The 23534-nt window shown below is 43.4% G+C and overlaps 1 protein-coding gene across 3 annotated transcripts in view; it reads right to left on the reverse strand.

Annotated features, from left to right (window-relative positions):
- COMMD7 (COMM domain containing 7) overlaps nucleotides 1-23534 on the reverse strand; it is a 71360-nt gene that overhangs the window by 41566 nt on the left and 6260 nt on the right. For 2 of the 3 annotated variants that reach the window (XM_049100520.1, XM_049100519.1), the window contains exons 2-7: nucleotides 20660-20713; nucleotides 20463-20565; nucleotides 10686-10742; nucleotides 10566-10603; nucleotides 10031-10121; nucleotides 9647-9696 (exon numbers count right to left, since the gene is read on the reverse strand). In XM_049100520.1, coding sequence (XP_048956477.1) covers nucleotides 9647-9696; nucleotides 10031-10121; nucleotides 10566-10603; nucleotides 10686-10742; nucleotides 20463-20565; nucleotides 20660-20713 — 393 coding nt within the window. Of the gene's footprint in view, nucleotides 1-7560; nucleotides 8293-8823; nucleotides 8873-9646; nucleotides 9697-10030; nucleotides 10122-10565; nucleotides 10604-10685; nucleotides 10743-20462; nucleotides 20566-20659; nucleotides 20714-23534 lie in introns of those variants that run through there. The other variant, XM_025469714.3, reaches the window with a different exon arrangement.

The following is a 23534-nucleotide window of genomic DNA, read 5'->3' on the forward strand; positions in this document are numbered from 1 at the left end:
CAAACATCCTCAAGGTCACCCGCACTTAGCACCTGAGCTGGTGCACAGCAGGTGGCCAGCATATTCTCACCAAACAAGTGTATCCATGAATACAGATGGTAAGAGGCAGATCTGAATCCAAGTCGGACTCCAAAGATCCAATTCATTCCACCACGTCAGCCGGAAGCATTTAAAGGTCATACAAGTTCTGTGAAGCAAAGGACTAAAGCTTTGTCTTTGTGTCTTTACCCTTCTCTGTCCCACTTTTTTTTTTCTCTCTTTCCCTCCCTTCCTTCTAGATTTTATTAACAGTAGTGTTACACGAAAGCTGTTCTGAATCGAATGTACTGTCAAGATGTTCAGAGTTCGGGGTGTCTGGGTGGCTCAGCCAGTTACATGTCACCTCTTGGTTTTTAGCTCAGGTCATGATCTCAGGGTCCTGATATTGAGCCCCAAGTCGGGCTCCACACTCAACCCAGAGTCTGCTTGTTCCTCTCCCTTCCCTCAGGTTCACGCTCTCTAAAATACATACATACATACTTAAAAAGAAAAGTTCAGGGCTGGAGGCAGCCCCGGTGGTGCAGTGGTTTAGCACCGCCTGCAGCCCAGGGTGTGATCCTGGGGACCCGGGATCGAGTCCCACATCGGGCTTCCTGCATGGAGCCTACTTCTCCCTCTGCCTGTGTCTCTGCCTCTCTCTGAATGAATAAATAAATAAATCTTTAAAAAAAAAAAAGTTCAGGGCTGGATCTAGGGGAGTGACAATGGAAAGAAATAGTAAGGAGCTGGTTCTAGAGAGGCCATGGGAGAGAAGTGGGACTATCAGCTAGAAGAAAGGAAGATCCCCAGGTTATGGGTTCACCAGCCTGGAGAACCATCATGGAATTATTAGGGACAAGGCACTGAGAATTAATTCAGATGGTTGGCATGGCGAAAGTTCAACTGTTTTGGTTGGAACATTTTTTACAAAAATAATAGATATTCAGAGCAATCTGGGGGGCAAGGAAGAGAACTGTTTTTAATTTTCACCACTTTCAGCTGTTTGAACTTTCAACTGTACACCTTTCATGTTATTATCTGTATAAATAGAACACACTAATTTGTTTATAATGAAAAACTTAGAAACTACAAATAAGCAAAATAAAACTTAAAAACCTGTAATTCTATGTAAACATTTTTTTTAAAGACTTTATTTATTCATGAAAGACACAGAGAGAGAGAGGCAGAAACACAGGCAGAGGGAGAAGCAGGCTCCATGTAGGGATCCCAAAATGCGACTCGATCCCAGGTCTCCAGGATCACACCCTGGGCTGAAGGCGGCACTAAACCGCTAAGCCACCCAGGCTGCCCACTATGTAAACATTTTTTATGGGACCCCTGGGTGGCTCAGGGGTTGAGCATCTGCCTTTGGCTCAGGGCAGGATCCCGGATTCCCGGGATCAAGTCCCATATCGGACTCTTTGCATGGAGCTTGCTTCTCCCTCTGCCTATGTCTCTGTCTCTCTCTCTGTGTGTCTCTCATGAATAAATAAAATATTTTTTTAAAAATAAACATTTTTTATAAGAGTTCCCTTTGCTCTGTTTTGTAACTTGATTTTTTTTTGTCTATACATCATGACCATGATCCCTTTCATAATATTGTCTTCTTTAATGTCAGCTTCAGTGGCTGCATGCTATCACATTCTATACCTATACCATAATGTATATAACTGATCCTCTATTATCTAATTTTTAAAAAAGATTTTATTTATTTATTCATAAGAGACACACAGAGGGAGAGAGGCAGAGACACAGGCAGAGAGAGAAGCAGGCTCCATGTAGGGAGCCTGACGTGAGACTCCGGGTCTCCAGGATCAGGCCCTGGGATGAAGGCAGCGCTAAACTGCTGAGCCACCCAGGCTGCCCTCTATTACTTATTCTAATTTGTTCTCAATTAGTTGCTATTATGAATTTCAGTTTATTTTTGGACTATTACCTTTTAGTCATAATAGGATCACTCATGGTTTAAGAAAACCCAATTGGGAAAAAAATTGTTTAAAGATTCTTCCCAGGCAGCCCTGGTGGCTCAGCGGTTAAATGCCGCCTTCAGCCTAAGGTGTGATCCTAGAGACCAGGGATCAAGTCCCATGTCTGGCTCCCTGCATGGAGCCTGCTTCTCCCTCTGCCTGTGTCTTTGCCTCTCTCTCTGTGTCTCTCATGAATAAATAAATAAAATTTATAAATAAATAAATAATGATTCTTCCCACTTTATCACAGAATAAGAAATAAATACTGGGGAGATGCCTGGGTGGCTCAGTGATTGAGCATCTGCCTTTGGCTCAGGGTGTGATCCCAGGTTCTAGGATCAAGTCCTGCATCGGGCTCCCCGCATGGAGCCTGCTTCTCCCTCTGCCTGTGTCTCTGCCTCTCTTTTTCTGTGTCTCTCATCAATACATAAATAAAATCTTAAGAAAAAAATCTTTAGGGTCTCCCCGGTGGTCAGCGGTTTAGCGCCGCCTTCGGCCCAGGGCCTGATCCTGGAGACCCAGGATTGAGTCCTGCATCAAGCTCCTTCCGGGAAGCCTGCTTCTCCCTCTGCCTGTGTTGTGTCTCCTCTGTGTGTGTCAATCATGAATAAATAAATAAAATCTTTTTTTTTAATTTTTATTTATTTATGATAGTCACACAGAGAGAGAGAGAGAAAGAGGCTGAGACATAGGCAGAGGGAGAAGCAGGCTCCATGCACTGGGAGCCCGACAGGGGATTCAATCCTGGGTCTCCAGGATCACGCCCCGGGCCAAAGGCAGGCGCTAAACCGCTGCGCCACCCAGGGATCCCAATAAATAAAATCTTAAAAAAAAAAAGAAAAAGAAAAAAATCGTTTTGTTTTTTTTTTAAGATTTTTATTTATTTATTCATGAGAAACACAGAGAAAGAGGCACAGACAGAGGCAGAGGGAGAAGCAGGCTCCATGCAGGGAGCCTGATGTGGGACTTGATCCCGGGTCCCCAGGATCACGCCCTGGGCTGAAGGGGGCGCTAAACCGCTGAGCCACCGGGGATAGCCCCAGAAAAAAATCTTAAAATAAATATTGGGGTACCTGGTGGCTTAGTCCATTAAGCATCTATCTGCCTTCAGCTCAAGTCAGGATCCTAGGGTACTGGGATCAAGTCCCACATAGGGCTCCCTGCTCAGCGGGGAGTCTCCTTCTCCCTGTTGCTCCCCCTGCTTGTGCTCTCTATCAAATAAATAAAATATTTTTTAAAAAGGAAATAAAATATTATTGGAGATGTTTCAGTAGGAATTAGCTTGTATAATACTTCCTAGTTTATGTAAGTTCTGTTAAAAGCTTTCCAATTTTATGGAATGTGGATTCTCTCTTAATAACAAACAAAAATCCTTTCTAGCTGGGAGTTAGATGACCCAGGCTCCAAATATTGCCCTGGGACCTCATGCAAGCATAACCTTTCAGGAGTCCTTCTCAGACCTGGTGTAACAACTCCCAGTTCTGAAAGGTGTCCTGGGCTTCAGATGAGATGATGGACAGGAAGGAATGAATACTGGAAACTATATTACTGTTCTTCATTCATAATCATCAATGCAGAAAACAACCCATTCCATGGGTCAGCAGTAAAAGGACAAAAATGAAACAGAACACCTGGATGTATGCGTACAATGAAATATAAGTCAGGCATAAAAAGGAAAAAACTACTGATGGTCAATAACACAGGCAAATCTTTTATATATATATATTTATATATATAATTTTTTAAAGATTTTATTTATTCATCAGAGACACACACAGAGAGAGAGGCAGAGACACAGGCAGAGGGGAAGCAGGCTCCACTCAGGGAACCTGACGTGGGACTTGATCCCGGGACTCCAGGATCAGGCCCTGGGCTGAAGGCGGCGCTAAACCACTGAGCCATCTGGGCTGCCCAACACAGACAACTCTGAAAAACATTATGCTAAGCAGAAGAAGGTGGGCACAAGAGTTCATACTGAATGATTCTATTTATATTCTGGAAAATGCAAAAACTATGGGGACAGCAATCAGGCCAGTGGTTGAACAAAACTAGGGGTAAAGGGAGGGGACTGCCCTTTAAGAACATGGGGGAACTTTTTGGGGAGATGGAAATATTCTATATCTTGACTGTGGTAATGGTTACACGACTATATACATTTATCAAAACTCATTGAGCTGCACACTTAAGAAGAGTGAGTTTTTAAAAAGATTTAATTCATTTGAGAGAGAGTATGAGAGAGAGAGAGCACAAGTGGGGTGACTGAGTCACCCAGGTGCCCCAAAGAGATTTTTTTTTTAAGATTTTATTTATTTATTCATGAGAGACACAGAGAGAGAGAGGCAGAGACACAGGCAGAGGGAGAAGCAGGCTCCCTGCAGGGAGCCCCATGTGGGACTGGATCCTGGGACTCTAGGATCACGCCCTGGGCCCAAGGCAGGTGCTAAACCACTGAGCCACCCAGGATGCCCACCAAAAAGAGTTTTACTGCATGTAAGTTATGCCTTAAAAAACCTGATTCCCCTCAAAAAAGAAAAAAAAAAAGGAAAAAAGAGGCAACACAAAACTATAGTACCATCCAAATACAAGGTTTCATCCATCAGACATTATCTGTAATGCTTTTCATAGAAATTCTGAAGTATCTTTGTGAAATATAACAAATGCAAAAAAAAATGCAATCCAGAAAAGACTAAATATGCTTTAGTTAAAAGATATCTGTTAAAAAAAAAAGGGGGGGGGGATCCCTGGGTGGCGCAGCGGTTTGGCGCCTGCCTTTGGCCCAGGGCACGATCCTGGAGACCCGGGATCGAATCCCACATCGGGCTCCCGGTACATGGAGCCTGCTTCTCCCTCTGCCTGTGTCTCTGCCTCTCTCTCTCTCTGTGTGACTATCATAAATAAATAAAAATTTTAAAAATATTAAAAAAAAGGAAGATATCTATTGTTGGGTTATCTGCCCTTTGGAAAGGCCATTTCTACACTCTAGCAAATGTTCCTGTGTGAGGCAGCTGCTCCCACTGTGGAGCAGCTGACCACTTGGACTGTTTGGGGATTTTCCTGGTCATCACCAGTTTGGTTTTGTTGTTGTTGTTTAAATCACCAGAATAAAAAGAAACTCTGTCAGATCCAAGTTGTAAATATTTCTTCTACCCCAGGACAGTCCTTTTTCCTCCAGGGAAAGAACACAAGTATTTCTGGTTGATCTTCTCTTGGTCTGACCATTGCCATCTTAATGAACACTGTGCTCCAAAAGCAAATAAAATACAAAATAAGAATGACCTGCAGCCAAAAACTAGGCTAACAGACAGATTTCGAGGCTGAATAGGAACAAGAGTGAATCGATGCGAAGATGAAGTGCTCATGCTAAGGAAGACCCTGCTCAAATCCCCCAGCATTGCAGCAAAATCCCTACCTAACCATCTAAAGGCCCTGATCAATACCCGTGATTCAATAGATTATATTTGTGACAAGATTCCAATACAATAAAAGTGACTGGAGGGGTTCCTGGAGTTCATAATGAAATCTGAACCAGTGCAAATGGGAGTGAGGATATACTCTCTTTTTGCACAGAAATAGAGGTGCTGAAAAGATAAAGTGTCAGTTATCTGTGCACGCAGTTTATCGCCCCACTCCCACAGGAACAGAGCTCTGGCACAAGAGCGTTTGTGGAATCACAGACCAAGGAACTCAGCTGCTGGTGGAAGATGGCTTTTGGAAGATGGGTGCTCAGAGTGGCTGGCTGCCTTATACTCAAGATTTACCTGTATGATCTCTGTTAAAACTAACCAATGATCAAACTGACTTCCCCAGATGTACTCTAAAGCTAGGTAGATGCGTTAACAGTCCTGCCATGGAGGATCTACACACGGCCTCATTTCATTTCATTGGTCAACAGGACCAGTGACCAGGTGGGGGTGGGGAGTAGTGGAGCTTATTGATGCCAAGTGTTAGGGTTACTGAGCTGAAAAACAAATCTTATCAAGAAGCTCACAGCCTATGGGGGAAGGGAATCCTGGAAAGAAATAATGACAATTTGATAATGAATAGCTCACTTAGTTGAGCAGGCATCCGGATCTGCCCAATAGCCCTGTGAGGCAAGAAATATACCCATTTCACAAATGAGGAAACTTAAGTTCTGAGAGGTCAGGAACTTGCCTGGGGTCACACAGTTGGAAATCAGAGGAGGCAGGACTAGAACCGAGCATTTTGACTCCAGAGCCTCACTCTCGGGTTCTGTAGCAGATGTATTAATTGAGGCCAGATCTCCTTATCATGGCCTGGAGATGTCAGGGGAGGCCCTCAGAAGTGCTCTGGATGCTCCATTTTTTTTTTTTTTTTAAGATTTTATTTATGGGCAGCCCTGGTGGCTCAGCGGTTTAGCGCCGCCTTCAGCCTGGGGTATGATCCTGGAGATCCAGGATTGAGTCCCATGTCAGGCTCCCTGCATGGAGCCTCCTTCTCCCTCTGCCTGTGTCTCTCATGAATAAATAGAATCTTAAAAAAAAAAAAAGATTTTATTTATTTATTCATGATAGACACACACACACAGAGGCAGAGGGAGGTTTGAGCTTTACCCTAGATATCATGCAGAGTTATGAGCATTTGGATCTGTCTGCTCACATGAGACTTGCCCATAAGAATGCTCCCACAGGAAACAGGTCAGATTGCAGAAGCTATGAGGTTGAAGATGGGTGGGGCCATCAGGAAGCCACTGTTGTGACCCAGGCGGGGCTGGAAGGCCTGAATTGGGCAGGGAAAGGAGCTCTTTCATCAGAATCTGTCTAGTGGGGACGCCTGGGTGGCTCAGTGGTTGAGCATCTGCCTTTGGCTCAGGGCATGATCCCGGAATTCCGGGATCGGGATAGAGTCCCACATCGGGCTCCCTGCTTCTCCCTCTGCCTATGTCTCTGCCTCTCTCTTTCTGTGTGTCTCTCATGAATAAATAAATAAAATCTTAAAAAAACAAAAACAATGCACCTTTTGAGCCATGGGCATGTATTATCTATTCAAAAGTTTTAAAAATTCCTGAGGAGGAGGGAAGAGGTAAGAGGAGTAGAAATCACATGCTAGGTGGGGGCCTAAAGTCATAGGAACACGAAGCATTCATATGCTATGCTTTTCATGACTTTTTTTTAAATTTTTTTTTATTTTTATTTTTTTGAATTTTTTTGAAGACTTTTTTTTAAAGATTATTTATTTATTTATTTGTTCATTCATTCATTCATTCATTCATTCATTCATTCATTCGAGGCACACAGAGAAGGCAGAGACACAGGCAGAGGGAGAAGCAGGCTCCATGCAGGGAGCCCACATGGGACTCAATCCCAGGTCTCCAGGATCCAGCCCTGGGCTGAAGGCAGCGCTAAACCGCTGAGCCACCAGGGCTGCCCTTTTCATGATGTTTTAACCTGAATCTGCCCTGAACTGCTCTTGCAAGTTCTATCTTTGGACCACAGCTAATTTCACTCAAAACTCAGGGCCTTCACCAAAACCAGGAAAATAATTGTTGGAAGATTAGAGGACTAGCACTTTGCAAAGGGATGACTCTTTCATGCACTGAGACAACTGGATTCAGACCTTTTCTTTAGAACCTTTTTTATTCATCATCTGACCAACAGAGAAGGTCAGCCTGAACCCAAACAAGTGAAAATAGCCTCATTACAACACAACATAGGGCACAACCCAAAATGAGAAGAGGTTGGCCTCAGTTCTTTTCAGAACAGAGGAAGCAAGTATTTATACACAGGTGCCCCATTAAAAGCTGATTAGCAATGCACCACCACCACCACCACCACCACCACCACAAACGCAGAGGGCGTAGAAAAATCGCTGGGGGCTCCCCACGTGTGTCAGCCATAAATAAGTCTTTCCCTTTTTGAGGGGAGGGTGATCAGCGTGCATCTTGAGTGATGGCACCATCTGTTTACTCTGAAATTTTGATGGGGAGGTAACCTCTGAATTTCCTCCCCTGAATTTGAGATGCAACAACAGCCTGTCTGAATAGCTAAGAAGCATCCTGGGAGATAGGTGGTGGAGGTTCCCCTAAACAAAGAATTCACAGAGTAATTGTGTGGGGCTCCTTAAGTACTTAATCCTGTTGTTTTCCAGAAACCTTTGCACCTGGGCTCCCAAGAAGCAAGCAGGCCCCATATCAGCACCCCACAGGCCTGTGAGTGAGGCGCCTCTCTGAGGAGCCACCATGGAAGAGAAGGGAGCAGGGAAGGGGCCAGGAATCAGCTCAAACACTCCATGCTGGTTTTGACTCGCTCCATCTCGTGCAGGAAGCTGTAGAACTGAGGCAAGGTTAATTCTGGGGAGAGAAAATTCAGCTTCAGGTAAATGTTTCCAACTCCACAGAATCATCCAAGAAAATGAATTTCCACCCAGAGATTTTTTTTTTTTTCTTTTTTGACTTCGTACATCTAAGCAGCTCTTGATGGGTAATTGACCATAATAAAGAACTGAAAGCCTTGAACATAGAAAGGTTCTCGGCTCCATACAAAAGCGGAAAATTTAAAAATGGCATAACTCCACAGCACAAAGACATGAAAGGGCATTATTCAGGATGTTCAGCACGACTTTTGCAGCAAGAGCTGCTTGCTCTTCAGTCTTCGTCATCCCTTCTCCCTGAGCTTTCCGTTTTCAAAGAGGCTCTTCAACTGTGGGGTCTCTAGCCTGCTGATGGCTTATTATTTATGAGAGGAGAGGCAGTGGAATGGCTACTCCACAGCTCAGGTATGACTTATTTCCCAGAAAAAAATGATTTGTGGTGCTTCACAAGCCCACTGACTAAAGAGAACATGGAAAAAGTGAAAAGGTTCCAGTGGGAATTCAGACTCACCTATGTACAAATTTTCAGTTTGATTTCCTTTCTTAACCACCAACTTTAACTGATTAAAAAAAACAAAGGAAATAAAAAAATTTAATTAAAATGATGACAACTGGGCAAAGAAATTCTCAAAATCCTTTCACTTAAACATCAAAGCATCCAGCTTCTGACTTGAGATTCAAACAGGAGGGATCCCTGGGTGGCTCAGTGGTTTTAGCACCTGCCTTTGGCCCAGGGCGTGGTCCTGGAATTGGAGGATGGAGTCCCACATGGGGCTCTCTGCATGGAGCCTGCTTCTCTCTCTGCCTCTCTCTATGTCTCTCATGAATAAATAAATAAAATCTTACATATACACACACACAAATAGGTTTTTTGGTTCTGGATCCACAATCACCAAAACTTCTAACTATCTGCATGATTACAGAACAATCTAGCTTTTAAGAACAATATCAGGGGGATCCCTGGGTGGCTCAGCAGTTTGGCACCTGCCCTAGGCCCAGGGCGTGGTCCTGGAAACCCGCGATCCAGTCCCACATAGGGCTCCCTGCATGGAGCCTGCTTCTCCCTCTGCCTGTGTCTCTGCCTCTCTCTCTCTGTGTTTCTCATGAATAAATAAATAAAATCTTAAAAAAAAAAAAAGAACAATATCAGGATCCTATTAATCTGAGAGCAGGTGTGTTAGTGACCACATTTTTGGCTGACAACACTGCTCTGAGATACACAAGGCATTTCAGTGAACATCCACTAAATTGGGTATTCAAAAAAATCCAATGTTGATTTAATAATTTTTAACCAAGTCAAAACTCTACCCATTTTCACAGATCAGGAGACTTACTTGTAAAAAAATACTTCCCACTTTCTCCAGTTCACTGCTTCCGGATGTCACTGTGACACAAAAGAGAAAAGGGGCGGGTTGACAATGGACCTATTCTGAACACCCCAATCTTGCAGGCTGTCCAGCAGAAGCCATGTAGAGATGAGTATGAGGACAGCAAAACATGCTCTTCAGGAAGTCAACTTACAGGGAGCCGTAGATAGAAATGAGCTGCCAAATGCCAGCGGCAATACAGAGAGGCAGCAGTTGTTGGTCCCAACAGCCTGTGAGGACTCAGGACATGTCCTCCCTATGGAAACTATGCAACATGTCCTCCCTATGGAAAGCCTCTGCAATCCCACCCTACATCTCCCAAATGACCCAGGACTGGCTCTAACTAGTTACCTCCAAATTTCCACTCCATATCTATAAGCTGGTTAATCATCAGAGTCTGTCCTATGGCCCATCGAGCAAGGGTTGGGGCATTCTGCTTCCACTGAAACAAAAGCAAAAAGCCAAAGTCATAACAATGGGGGAAATACCCCCTCTTCATTCTGCCCCCAACACAGCAATGTTCAGTATTTATACAGACAAGGGGAAGAATGCACAGCTGAGCGCTTGGCCTATATGTACAGATCTGGGGGATGAGGGCTGTAAAGAGGGGTAGAAGATGATATCAACGTTTTCTTTCATTCCAAGATTTAGTCCCAGGTTGGGACAAAAACTGTGTGGTGATTAAAGTCCATCAAATCAGAGGCAAAAACTCAAAGATGCACTAAATAGTGCAATTTAAATGCTGTATGTATGTCATTTGCATGAAAGCTATTAAGCTGGGGAAATGACATAGAATTATTGATGGTTTTCCTTAGCATTCTCATTTGTTTCTTTTCATGAAATAAAAGCAAACAATCTTAACCTTGATTAAGAGGAATTATGATACCTTTTCAGAAAAGTAAGTGGCTTTCTCCTCACTAAGACCTGTAAGAGAACAAAAAGAGACTTTAACATAATAAAAAAGTTGCCAGGCCTGTCACCCCGAGCAACCTTGGTGATGACCTACCAAGAGTTATGAAATCAGCCCGGACCTGATCAGCTGTGAGACTCTTCTTCAAGGCACCTGGGAAACAGGGGAGTAATCAGTTAAAAAGGCAGTATCAGTTAATCAACTGGCAGTAAGTATCAATAGACACAACTGATATGACAGAGAGGGCAAAGGGGATGATACACAAAAGACTTGGCTAGCTCCAGGAAAAATCTCAATCCAGCTATGGAGAAAAGGCCCATAGGAAACAACTGGAGAATGGGACAGCATGCTTTATTTATTGTACAACACAAGTGTTTACCCTTCCAGAAAGGATGAAAGAAGTCAGAGAGCAGAAAGGACTTTATGGACTTGGGGTTGGGGGTACCTGATGTGAGAAAAGAATAAGGCCACGGATTCCTGGAGCAGAGTGGGGGAGCTCAATGTCAGGCTGGGCATAAGGGCAACAGCTTGGAGCTGCACTGGGCAATACATAACCACTTAAGAGGTGTGGTTATTTAAACTTTATTTTTCTCCTGGCACTCCCTTATATATATCTATCTATATATTTTTTAAGATTTTATTTATTTATTCATGAGAGACACGGGGGGGGGGGCGGGGGGGACAGAGATCAGGCAGAGGGAGAAACAAGCTCTATGCAGGAGGCCTGATGTGGGACTTGATCCTGGGACCCCAGGATCACACCCCGGGCCGAAGGCAGGGGTTAAACCGCTGAGCCACCCAGGCTGCCCACTCCCTTATATTTTAATTCATTAAAATCTAACAAAATTTGGGCCACCTGGGTGGCTCAGTGGTTATGAGTCTGCCTTCAGCTCAGAGCTAATCCCAGGATCTGGGATTGAGTCCCACATCGGGCTCCTTGCAGGGAGCCTGCCTCTCCCTCTGCCTGCATCTCTGCCTCCCTCTGTGTCTCTCATTAATAAATAAATAAAATATTAAAAAAAAATCAAACAAAATTTAAAATTCTGTTCCTCAGTGGCACCGTTTCAAGTCGATAGCCCCATGGGTCCACTGGCCAGGGTACTGGATCAGAGACCACCTCCACCATTTAGATAGTTCTATTGGACAGCGGTGCCAGAGAATCAGCTTTCAGGAAGTAAATGAAGGATGCTAACAGTTGGCCTCTACAATTCACAAGTCACTTCCAGAGGAGTCTAGTAAAGCTTCCCCTTGCAAGCCCCAAGAGCACACCCCGTGGGGGCTGCTTTGTTCTGTTTCCCTGAGGTCCAATTCCTGAAAACAAAGTGTTGCCAGCAATCTGGGCTTTTCAACATTTAACATCAGGCTACAGCCCAGAATCACAATTTGGCAAGTGCTTTAAAATTTTCCACTTCTTAGTCTTCCAGAAGATGACTAATTAAAGAATAAGGAGACCTTTACCACCATCCAGGGAGGGCCCTGGAGTAATATGCTAAAGACCAACTCCCCACCCCAGCTCACTCCTGAAAAACAATCCTAAAGGCTGGCTGTCCCCTGCAAAATAAACCATGTCAACAAAGGGAGGAAATCTTTTATCGCCAAAATCAGACTGAGCAAGGAAGCCATAGGGAAATAAAAAAAAGGCAAGACACCAGGAAACCTTGGCCATGAAGGCCCTCCAAGAGCCACTTCCTAGCCAATTCAATTAATTCATAACTACCACATTTACATCTAGCTCAAATCTGATATTTTGCTTGATGATCCCAAAATACTCTGAAGTGGGGATTACTATTGAAACCTTTAATTTACCAGGAAACTAAAGATCAGAAAGATTAAGCTTTTGGGGAGAGAATATGGCAAAGCCACATAGTCAACAACTGCACTGCCAAAAGTCACCCAACAGATATGCTCCCAAGAGCACACTGAAATATCCATAGGAAGCTTTTTAGCAATGTCGGTACTAAAGATAAAATGTCAGGTACAGTGCACTGGTTTGGTGCATCCACACAACAGCCTGGGTGCCAAGGTGATTTTGTTAAAACTTAAGTCAGACCATGCATGTCTCTGCCCTGCTCAAAACCTTCTAATAGCTTCAGCTTCACTCACAATAATATCCAAAGCTCTTATAATGCCCTGCAGGAACTGGCCGCCTCTAGAACCCCTAAACTCTTCTCTGTCTTGCTTACTTGGCTTTTCCTATATGCCAGGCAGGTTCCTATCTCCTGATATTTGCCCTTGCAATTCCCTCTGCTAGGGACACTCTTCCTCAAATCTGCATGTGGCCTTCATATCATTCCAGCCTCTCCTTGAATCTTGCCTCGAAAAGGAACCCTGGCTACCCTATTTCAAGTGGAGTTGCTCTTCACTGGCACCCTTCTACTGCTGTATTTTTCTGCAATGCATTTTTAACCATCCAACTTCATGTTATGTATTTATTGTTGATTTTTCCACTAGAATATCAGTTTTACGAGAATAAGGACTTGGTCTGTTTTGCCCATTGTTGTTCCCAAGCCATATTTTATTTATTGTTTTAAAGATTTATTTATTCATGAGAGACACAGAGAGAGAGAAGCAGAGACACAGGCAGAGGGAGAAGCAGGCTCCATGCAGAAGCCCGATGTGGGACTCGATCCAGAGACCGAGGGATCATGACCTGAGCCAAAGGCAGACACTTAACTGCTGAGCCACTTAGGCATCCCCCCAAAGCCGTATATTTTTTTATTTTTATTTTTTTAAAATATTTTATTTATTTATTAATGAGACACACAGAGAGAGAGAGAGAGAGAGAGAGAGAGGGGCAGGGACACAGGCAGAGGGAGAAGCAGGCTCCACGCAGGGAGCCCGATGTGGGACTCGATCCCGGGTCTCCAGGATCACACCCTGGGCTGAAGGCGGCGCTAAACCCCTTAGCCACCCGGGCTACCCCCAAAGCCGTATTTTAAAAATATATTTACATCATGCTAGGCTTCAAGCCCTTAATTTATTAATCTTCCCTTCTTTTTATTAAGATATAACTGGGATGCCTGGGTGGCTTAGCAGTTGAGCGTCTGCCTTCGGCTCAAGGTGTGATCCCAGGTCCAGAGATCAAGTCCCATATCGGGCTCCCTGTGAGGAGCCACTTCTCCCTCTATGTCTAACTCTCTGTGTCTCTCATGAATAAATAAATAAAATCTTAAAAAAAAAAAAGATATAATTGACATATGGATGCCTGGGTAGCTCAGTTGGTTGGGCAGCTCAGGTCATGATCTCCAGGTCCTGGGATTGAGCCCTCTGGCTCTACACTTAGTGGGGCATCGGTTTCAGATCCTCTCTCGCCCTCTGCCCCTCCCCTGCTTATGAGCACCCATAACATTGTGCAAGTTTAAGGTGTACAATATGTTGATTTGATACATTTATATCTTTTTTTTTAAGATTTAATTTATTTATTCATGAGAATACACAGAGAGGAGAGAGAGGAGAGAGGCAGAGACACAGGCAGAGGGAGAAACAGGCACCATGTAGGAAGCCCGACATGGGATTCGATCCTGGGTCTCAGAATCAGGCCCCAGGCTGTAGGCGGCGTTAAACCCGATGAGCCACCAGGGCTGCCCTGATACATTTATATCTGACAATTGATTGACATTGTAGCACTAGCTAATACGTCTATCACATGACATAATTATCATTTCTTTCTGTGTTAGAACCTTTAAGATCTAAGCTCTTAGCAATTCTGAAGTTTACATATACTGCATTGTTAACTATAGCTCTTCTTTTTTAGCTTTCTGTTTTGGTGATTCCTTTGTCCTTTTTTTTTTTTTTTTTGATTCCTTTGTCCTAAGTACAAGATAGGCCTGAAGCCTTGACTCTATGTCAGACAGAAAGAGAACTGTAAATCCAGGGCTGGAGTCCCTAGAATATGCCACTTAGGGAAATTTGAGGATGTCCTTCTTTAAACACGGATAAGCATCTGACAAGGTTTATAAAGTCCTTGAGCACTAACTCTCACTGAACAGTTGCCTTAGGCAAACCCTTATTGCCATCAAATAGTATGGGGAACAACACAAAGGTGTATGTCCAGGGTGAGGGTTTTACTTTTGCCAGAAAAGTTGGAAAATTAGCATATTGTTTTTCCAGCCAAAAAATCTTATCTTCTAGCCAAAGCTTCATCAGTGTTATAAGGGAAACCCAAGGAACATAACTAAGCATTGGTTAAAACTCCAGGAAAAGAAAGCAGGTGGTTGAGAGGGTAAGCCACATTCAGTCAGCGATCACTGACCCTGAAGGCTGCCCTGCTGGATCCACTCCTCTGAGGCTCATGTAAAGATAGAAGTCACAGTCACTGGACATGCATTTACTGAGGACCTGCTAGGTGCCAGCACGATGCTTGATGCTGGGAAACATCAATGAACACACAACAATGTCTGCCCTCATGAGGCTTACATTCTATTCGAGAAGCAAAAGACCACACCAAGCAGGTAACAAGGAAGGGAGCCATATGGAGAATGACTGAAAAGCTCCACAGAGAGAAGAGAGTGGGGTGAGGCTGGGAATCCTAGGGAACTCAGTTCAACAGCTGATTAAATACCATTTGTGACTACTGTTCAGTTCTGATTACTCTGTTTTTGCCCAGCCAGAAAGAACTTCTTTGGGAGAGGAGAAGGGGAGTTAGCAGCTTTTCTTAAAGAACAATCAGTTACTGAGGACCTACAGGGGCCAGATATCTTGTTAAGTATTAAAATAAAACCAGGCTTTCAGCCATTAGAAACGACAAATACCCACCATTTGCTTCAACGTGGATGGAACTGGAGGGTATTATGCTGAGTGAAGTAAGTCAATCGGAGAAGGACAAACATTGTATGTTCTCATTCATTTGGGGAATATAAATAATAGTGAAAGGGAATATAAGGGAAGGGAGAAGAAATGTGTGGGAAATATCAGGAAGGGAGACAGAACATAAAGACTCCTAACTCTGGGAAAAGAACTAGGGGTGGTGGAAGGGGAGGAGAGCGGGGGGTGGGGGTGAATGGTTGACGGGCACTGAGGGGGGCACTTGACGGGATGAGCACTGGGTGTTATTCTGTATGCTGGTAAATTGAACACCAATAAAAAATAAATTTATTATAAAAAAATAAAAATAAAAAATAAATAAAACCAGGCTTAAATAGTAGCCCTACAGTCAAGTTATCTGCAATCTAGGAATTATCTGTATCTAGCAAACAATCATAGTATTAGCAGCAGTGTACTGCTCACTGAAGTATTTCACATTCAATATCTTTCTCTATTCTTATAATGATGTATGAACTCCTGTTCAGTAACTTGGCTCTAAGATCTCAAAGCTGTTAAAAGTAGCCATGGTGACAAGTATGCAAACAAGGCCATCCAGCAACCAAATGCAATGTGAGGGCCCTCCCTGGATCCTGATGAGAGCAACCAGCTATAGACAAACAAAATGCATGAGACAATGGGGACATGTGAACACTGCATATTTTAATTTTAGATATGATAATGGCATTGTGGTTTGATAAGGGGGAAAAAGGGCCTTTATCTTTCAGAGATAATGACTAGGTATTCAGAAATGAAATGAATGACCTCTGAGATTTGCTTTAAAATAATCCAGTTTGGGACGCCTGGGTGGCTCAGCAGTTGAGCATCTGCCTTCGGCTCAGGGCGTGATCCCAGGATCCTGGGATGATCGAGTCCACATTGGGCTCCTCGCAAGGAGCCTGCCTTCTCCCTCTGCCTGTGTTTCTGCCTCTCTCTGTGTCTCTCATGAATAAATAAATAAAATATTAAAAAATAAATAAATAAACTTAAATAAAATAATCCAGTTTGGACACCAGTGAAAAGTGGGAGAGGTATAGATGAAACAATCTGTCTATGGGTTAACAAATGAAGTCATGTGTTTTTAAGAATTACATACTAAATAGTGAAAGAAAAACATTAAAAAACAAAAACAAGTTACTGGGCTCTACGCCAACCAAGAGAGGTACTGGTCCCAGCTTTTCCACTAAGATCCTAAGCAAGTCACTTCCCTCTCTAGGGCTCTGTCTCTATCGGTAAGACAAAGATTAGACTAGGTCAGAACTTACAAAAAGCTTTTACCTGATCCTCTCCCTGAAAAAGGAGGAGGAGGTGGGGAAAAAGGAGGGGGAAGAGGAGGAGAAGGAGGACAAGGAAGAGGAGAAGGAGAAGGGTTTCATGGTTAACTGTTTCTCAGATACTAGATAAGCAGGTCTTTATTGCGGCACTTTACAGAGCCTGAGATATGCTAATAAGTATGTCTCTCCAAGATTCCAAAGCTGGGGAGAGAGAAGGGGCAGTATTTCTTGCTTCTGGTTGACCACAGAAGCCTTTCCTGGATAAAAACACCAATTTGAGGACAACTGATCTGAAGGGATGAGGCTCCTCCAGCTCTAACAAACTGTACTTCTACAAGGAGGTCTTCTGGCAAGGCAAGTCCAGGATGAGGGACAAGGAAGTGGGTGAAGACCTGGAGGTCTTTACATTTCAGATGAGATTGGGAAAGGCTTGAATGCCACACTGAGGATTATGGACCTCACCATGCAGAGTAAATAGTTATTAAGTGCATCATGATGCTAGCTGTGCTGTAGAAGTGTACTCCAGGCCAGGCTGTAACCAGGGATGGAAGAGTAAAGGTGGAGGGGCACCTGGGTGCCTCAGCGGTTAAGCATCTGCCTTTTTGGCTCAGGGCCTGATCCTGGGATCTTGGGATCAAGTCCCACATCAGGCTTCCCGCAGGAGTCTACTTCTCCCTCTGCCTCTCTTGTTCTGTCTCTCATGAATAAATAAATAAAATCTTTAAAAAAAAAAAAAAAGGAGAGTAAAGGTGGAGATAGTACTGTCACAATTAGGCAGGAAGTACTAAGAACTTGTTCTGGGCTGAGGAAAAGAACAAGTGACTTATGAGCTATACCCTCAGATGCTTATTCCTCATAATCTGAGAAGGCACTTGACTACAACTAACTGAACTATCGATACATAAAACTAAAGTTTAGCCAACACTGTATTAAGTACTTTGTATATATTAACTTATTCATTCCTAAAGCCACAACCATATTGCTCTTACAATTCTGTTTTTCAGATAAGAAACTGAGGCTAATTCTTTTTTTTTTTTAAGATTTTATTTATTTATTCATGAGAGACACACAGAGAGAGAGAGAGAGAGAGAGACAGCGACACAGGCAGAGGGAGAAGCAGGCTCCATGCAGGAAGTCCGACGTGGGACTCGATCCCAGGTCCTCAGGATCACACCCGGAGCCCAAGGCAGATGCTCAACCGCTGAGCCACCCAGGCGTCCCACTGAGGCTAATTCTGATTTGTCCAAGGCTGAAGAGCTACAAAGGTGATATGACTAACACTCAAATCCATGTGAGCCTGCAAAGCCCACCTCTTAAATGGTATGCTATGAGTTCCTCCTCAGGGTTCTCTGCACCTATAGAAAATGATCTGCTATAAACAATGACAATCAATCCTGCCTGAAAAATATATACCCAACGTCCCCTGAGAGGGTCACAGGATCTTCCAAGTTCCGTTCAACTCATGCAGCATGTACTAAGCATCTGCTTTATGTCATTACTTAACTTGTAACCTTGGCTCAGGAAAGAAGTATAAGATCCTCCCTTGACTTCAAAGAACAAGCTCTCTGTTAAAGCCACAAAAGAGACACATGTAAAACAGCATGAACAATAGCAAACTGTAAACCATTACAGGCCAAAATGATAACTGCAGATAAAAACCATCTCTTGGGAGCTGAGAGGAAGGGAGGTCACTGCAGATTGAAGTGATTTAGGAAGGCTTTCTGAAAGATAGCACAGGGGTCCAAGTGTCCTGGCTGGGGAGGACTGAGGCAGTTTGACAGGATTGAGGGGGGTGGAGAGCAGAGCTAGGGAAGACAGGAAAGAAGGGAGGCAGGGGTACCGGGAGACAGAAGCCACCTAGAAAATCAGTGCCCACAACAGCTATTGGGTAGACAGGTCTTCCCCCACTGACAAACCCATCTCCACAGGTGTTAAGCTAGAGAATGAGAGAGAAGACTCTGGATCTACATTCCGGGCACCTAGCCTACAGAAATGCTCACAGCAGGGAGCACACAGTGTCCCAAGGACGTCCACTGCGGCACTGTTTCTAAGAGTGAAAGGTTACGAGTAAGACGTACAACAACAGGAAACAGATGACTAACTGAAGAGACATCCAGTCCATGGCCCATTACAGCCCTCAGAAGAATGAAGTCGCTGTGGAGAAATCTCCACAACGTACCATGTGTGAAAAAATACAAGCCACAAGAGCACTTTTATGGTTTACTGCCATTTATGAAAAACAGAACTACATGAAGGCCTATGTGCATATCTGCCAGTGTATGCGAAAATACAAAAGGACATACACCAAAAGAAAAATGTGATGGTGTCTGGAGACAAGAGTGGCGTGAGGGTAGAAGAAGATGTTTCACTTCTGGCTCTCCAATTGCTCTGTACTGTTGTAGCTTTGCAATGAGTATTTATTCCCGTGTTACAAAGACTGCACATTCTCTTCCAGCCTTTGGTTTACAAGCTTTTAACCCTCCACGAGGGTAACAAATGCAAGAATTACCTAAAGGGGTGAGAAAATTTCACAGTTGGAAACCTCGGGATGTTCTGATGCAAGCCCCCAGAACATCAAGAGCATAGACACTCAAAGGAAAGGACCTGCATTAAGATGTGGGAAGGCACCCAACAGGAACAAACAAATTAAGCCCCCAACTTTCAGCGCACCACTGGGTGAGAGCTTGGGAAAATCAGCCTACTGCTAATTTGTAAATGTGCAAACCACACTACTCAGCAAGTGACAGACCCACATCTACCTAACTTAGGACCATGAATTTTTGACCATGATCTTACCCTGTAAAAACAGACCATAGTGCATTATACTAATCTCTAACCACTGGGCAATTTGTTTCTGATTTTTCTATGTCATCAAAATAGTGCTACAATGGATATCCCTATAGCTAAGCTTTTGTGCTCACCTTCCTCCTGGCTAGAACTTTTCCTGATTACTCTAGGCAAATTACTTCCTGAAACTATCTACAGTGAAAGACTTTTTAAAATTTCAATCCATTGTGGACTGATATTTTTATAAAATACGATGAAAAAAATTTAAAAACTGCATACAAAATATAAGCCCCAAATGGTCAAAATGGTAAATTTTACATTATGTATGCTTTACCACATTAAAATATATATATATATAAGCCCATGGGGTGCCTGGCTGGCTCAGTCGGTAGAACATGAAACTCCTGATTTCAGGGTTGTGAGTTTGAGCCACACATTGGGTGCAGAGATTACTTAAAAATAAAATCTTAAAAAAAAAAAAAATACAGGGACACCTGGGTGGTTCAGTGGTTGAATGTCTGCCTGTGGCTAAGGTCTTGATCCCAGGGTCCTGGGATCGAGTCCTCCACCAGGCTTCACAGGAAGCCTGTTTCTCCCTCTGCCTATGTCTCTGCCTTTCTCTGTATGTCTCTCTTGAATAAATAAAATCTTAAAAAAAAAAAAAATACAAGCCCCATTAAAAAAATCAGTGGATTCAAAAGATTTTGCCAAATTGCTATAAAAGCTTCTAAATGCTTACTCTTGATTTCTGTAATTACCATGCAGAGGACCAGATAGCAGTTTGGGAACCGAAGCTGGGATGCAGACTGTACTTTGAGCTGCACCCCTATTACATTCTACTGCAGTTATCTGTGTACCTGGCTTCCCTCCCTAGACTGAGAGTCCTGCCCACGTCTGGTCTGGTTTTCTACTGAATGTGCTGGCTCAGTGCCCAGAGCATGCTTGCTGACTCTGTGGACTGGAAGAATTCAAGTAACATCTCTGGCCTCAATTGCTAAGAAAGGCTACTCACCATTTGGAACCAGAAGGAGGCTTTTCACGATGCTTCTGAGGGGGGCAAGACTGATCTGGTTGGTGGTGGCAAACTCAGAGAGCTGAGCCAGAAACCTTTCCACCTGCAGAGAGGGAACAAACCAGGCCTTCAGTTCCTTAGCATCTCAGGGCTGTAGACCCACACTCGGGAACTTTCCTTATCATAAGGTACTTTACCTCTTTTGGCTCAGTTAGGAAGTGGAAAAGCACTTCTGTCAAGGCCGAGAACTGCTGTAAAGAGAACAACACAGAATATCAGTAAAATTCTATTCCTGGGTCTGTGTTCCCACATCCCATCCAACTATAGACCCTTAAGAGAGAACACACAAGCATGGATACCTGTTTGATCATCTTAAGGTTCAAATATTCACAGCACCTACTACTCAGTATCAATATATCAGTATCACCATATTGTCTGAAAAACTCATATATTTTATTGGAACACATATGTGGGGATACATATTGAGACATTGCAAGTATATATATCTGAAGGGTCCAAGTACACACACACACACACATATACACACGGCCTGAGAGGAAAATCCCTGGAAGATTAATAGTAGTTGCTTTTTTCTTTTTGCTTATATATCCACATATTTATTATTTAAATTTAAGCCAACCCAAATATGTGATTTCTTTTTTTCTGCCCCACATAAATGTTAACATATTATATATAAACTTTTTCTCTACCTTGTCTTTTTTTTTATGATTTTATTTATTGGGCACTTGGGTGGCTCAGCAGTTGAACATCTGCCTTTGGCTCAGGTCATGATCCCAGGGTCCCGGGATTGAGCCTCGCATCAGGCTTCCCCTCGAGAAGCCTCCTTCCCCCTCTGCCTATGTCTCTGCCTCTCTCTCCATGTCTCTCATGAATAAATAATTAAAAATCTTTAGGGGATCTCTGCCTCTCTCTCTCTGTGTGTGTGTCTCATGAATAAATAAAATCTTTAAAAATAAAAATCTTTAAAAAAATATTTTTTGGGATCCCTGGGTGGCGCAGCGGTTTGGTGCCTGCCTTTGGCCCAGGGCGCGATCCTGGAGACCCGGGATTGAATCCCACGTCGGGCTCCCGGTGCGTGGAGCCTGCTTCTCCCTCTGCCTGTATCTCTGCCTCTCTCTCTCTCTCTGTTACTATCATAAATAAATAAATATTTAAAAAAATATTTTTAAAATTTATTTGACAGTGAGAGAGAGCATAAGCAGGAGAAACAGCAGACAGAGGGAGAGGGAGAAGCAGGCTTCCTACTAAGCAGGGAGCTGGATTCCACTGGGGGTTCCATCCCAAAACCCTGGGATTATGACCTGAGCCAAAGGCAGACGCTCAACCATCTGAGCCACCCAGGCAGCCCTCTAACTTTTTTTTTTTAACTTGTCTTTTTTTATATAAGATTTTATTTATTTATTCATGAGAAACACAGAAAGAGAGGCAGAGACACAGGCGGAGGGAGAAGCAGGCTCCATGGAGGGAGCCCGACATGGGACTCGATCCTGGGACTCCAGGATTATGCCCTGGGCTGAAGGCAGGTGCTAAACTGCTAAGCCACCTAGGGATCCCCAGATTTTTATTTTCTTCTATCTATATTTTCTGGGTTTCTCTCCTACAATAAAATCTTATTATGTATATGACAAAACAGTAAAGTTTACACTTTATTATCTACTGTTCAAGAACAATCTTTTGGGCAGCCCAGTGGTGCAGCGGTTTGGCGCCGCCTTCAGCCTGGGCTGTGATCTTGGAGACCCGGGATCGAGTCCCACGCTGGGCTCCCTGCATGGAGACTGCTTCTCCCTCTGCCTGTGTCTCTGCCTCTCTCTGTGTCTATGAATAAATAAATAAAATCTTAAAAAAAAAAAAAGAGAACAATCTCTTATTTTTAAAATTTTTATTTTTTTAAAGTTTTTTTTTTTTTTTTTAAGTAATAAAATGATTCTTCCTGCTCGCCCCCCTCAATATCAGTTGGAGGTGTCCACAGGTGGTTACTGCTAACACCTTTGTGGCCTTTCCAGAATTGTATTTGAATTTACTTTCTTTTAAATACAAACAAGATGATAGTGAACCTACACCCTTGGGGCTTGAGCTCACAACCTTGAAATCAAGAGTAGCAGGCTCCTCTGCCAAGCCAGCCAGGAACCCCCTACCCAATTCTTTTAACAACTGTACAGCATTCAGCTGTATTGACTTAGTGTAATTCGGCTCCCTAGAGATACATTAGCATGTGTGCGAGCTTTGTTGTTATTCTAAATAATACTGCAATGAATATCCTTCCACATATCTCTTTGTGACATGTATGTCTATAACATACATTTCTAAAATGTATCTTAGGTCAGGGGCACCTGGGTGGCTCAGTGTATTAAGCATCTGCCTTCAGTTCAGGTCAGGATCAGAGGGTCCTGGGAATAAACCCAGCAGGGAGCCTGCTTCTCCTTCTCCCTCTCCCTCTTCCTCTGGTTGTGCATGGTCACTCTCTCTCTAATAAATACATAAAATCTTTTTTTAAAAATGTATCTTAGGTCAAATAATATATGCATTTTAAATTCTGAGAAAATGTTGCCAAACTGCCTTGCAAAGAAATTGCATGGATTTATACTCCCACCTGCCAATGGCATAGAGGTATCTACTTTCTCAAAAGTTCATGGATATTCCCTGGAAACATTTTAACCGAGGTTGATCCTGGGGTTGTCTTTCTGCAGTACTCATGATATTAGGTGTCATAAGATATAGGGTATCAGCCTTGCATAATTGCTGATTCTATATAGTAAAAACAAGAAAAGTGAGGGACTAGTTTCAGACTGTATCCTCAAACTGAGCTTTCTTTTACTTCATTTCTTTTTTTTCCCCCTGAAATCTGCAGACCATCAGATCTTTGGCTAAGTGTATTTCCTATGTCACCTTGGGTCCTTTCAGAAATGGAACAGCTAAGGAGGCTTCCAGTGGCTTTTCCATTTTCAAGCCTCAGCCTAGCATTCAGGCTCAATCTCCCCGTGAGGCCTCATCCCCCTATGTCTCCTCTCAAGAGGGGCCTCAACTTAATCTGGTCTGCAGGCCATGATGAGC

This window comes from Canis lupus, chromosome 24 (assembly GCF_003254725.2).
Source record: "Canis lupus dingo isolate Sandy chromosome 24, ASM325472v2, whole genome shotgun sequence".
NCBI lineage: Eukaryota > Metazoa > Chordata > Mammalia > Carnivora > Canidae > Canis > Canis lupus.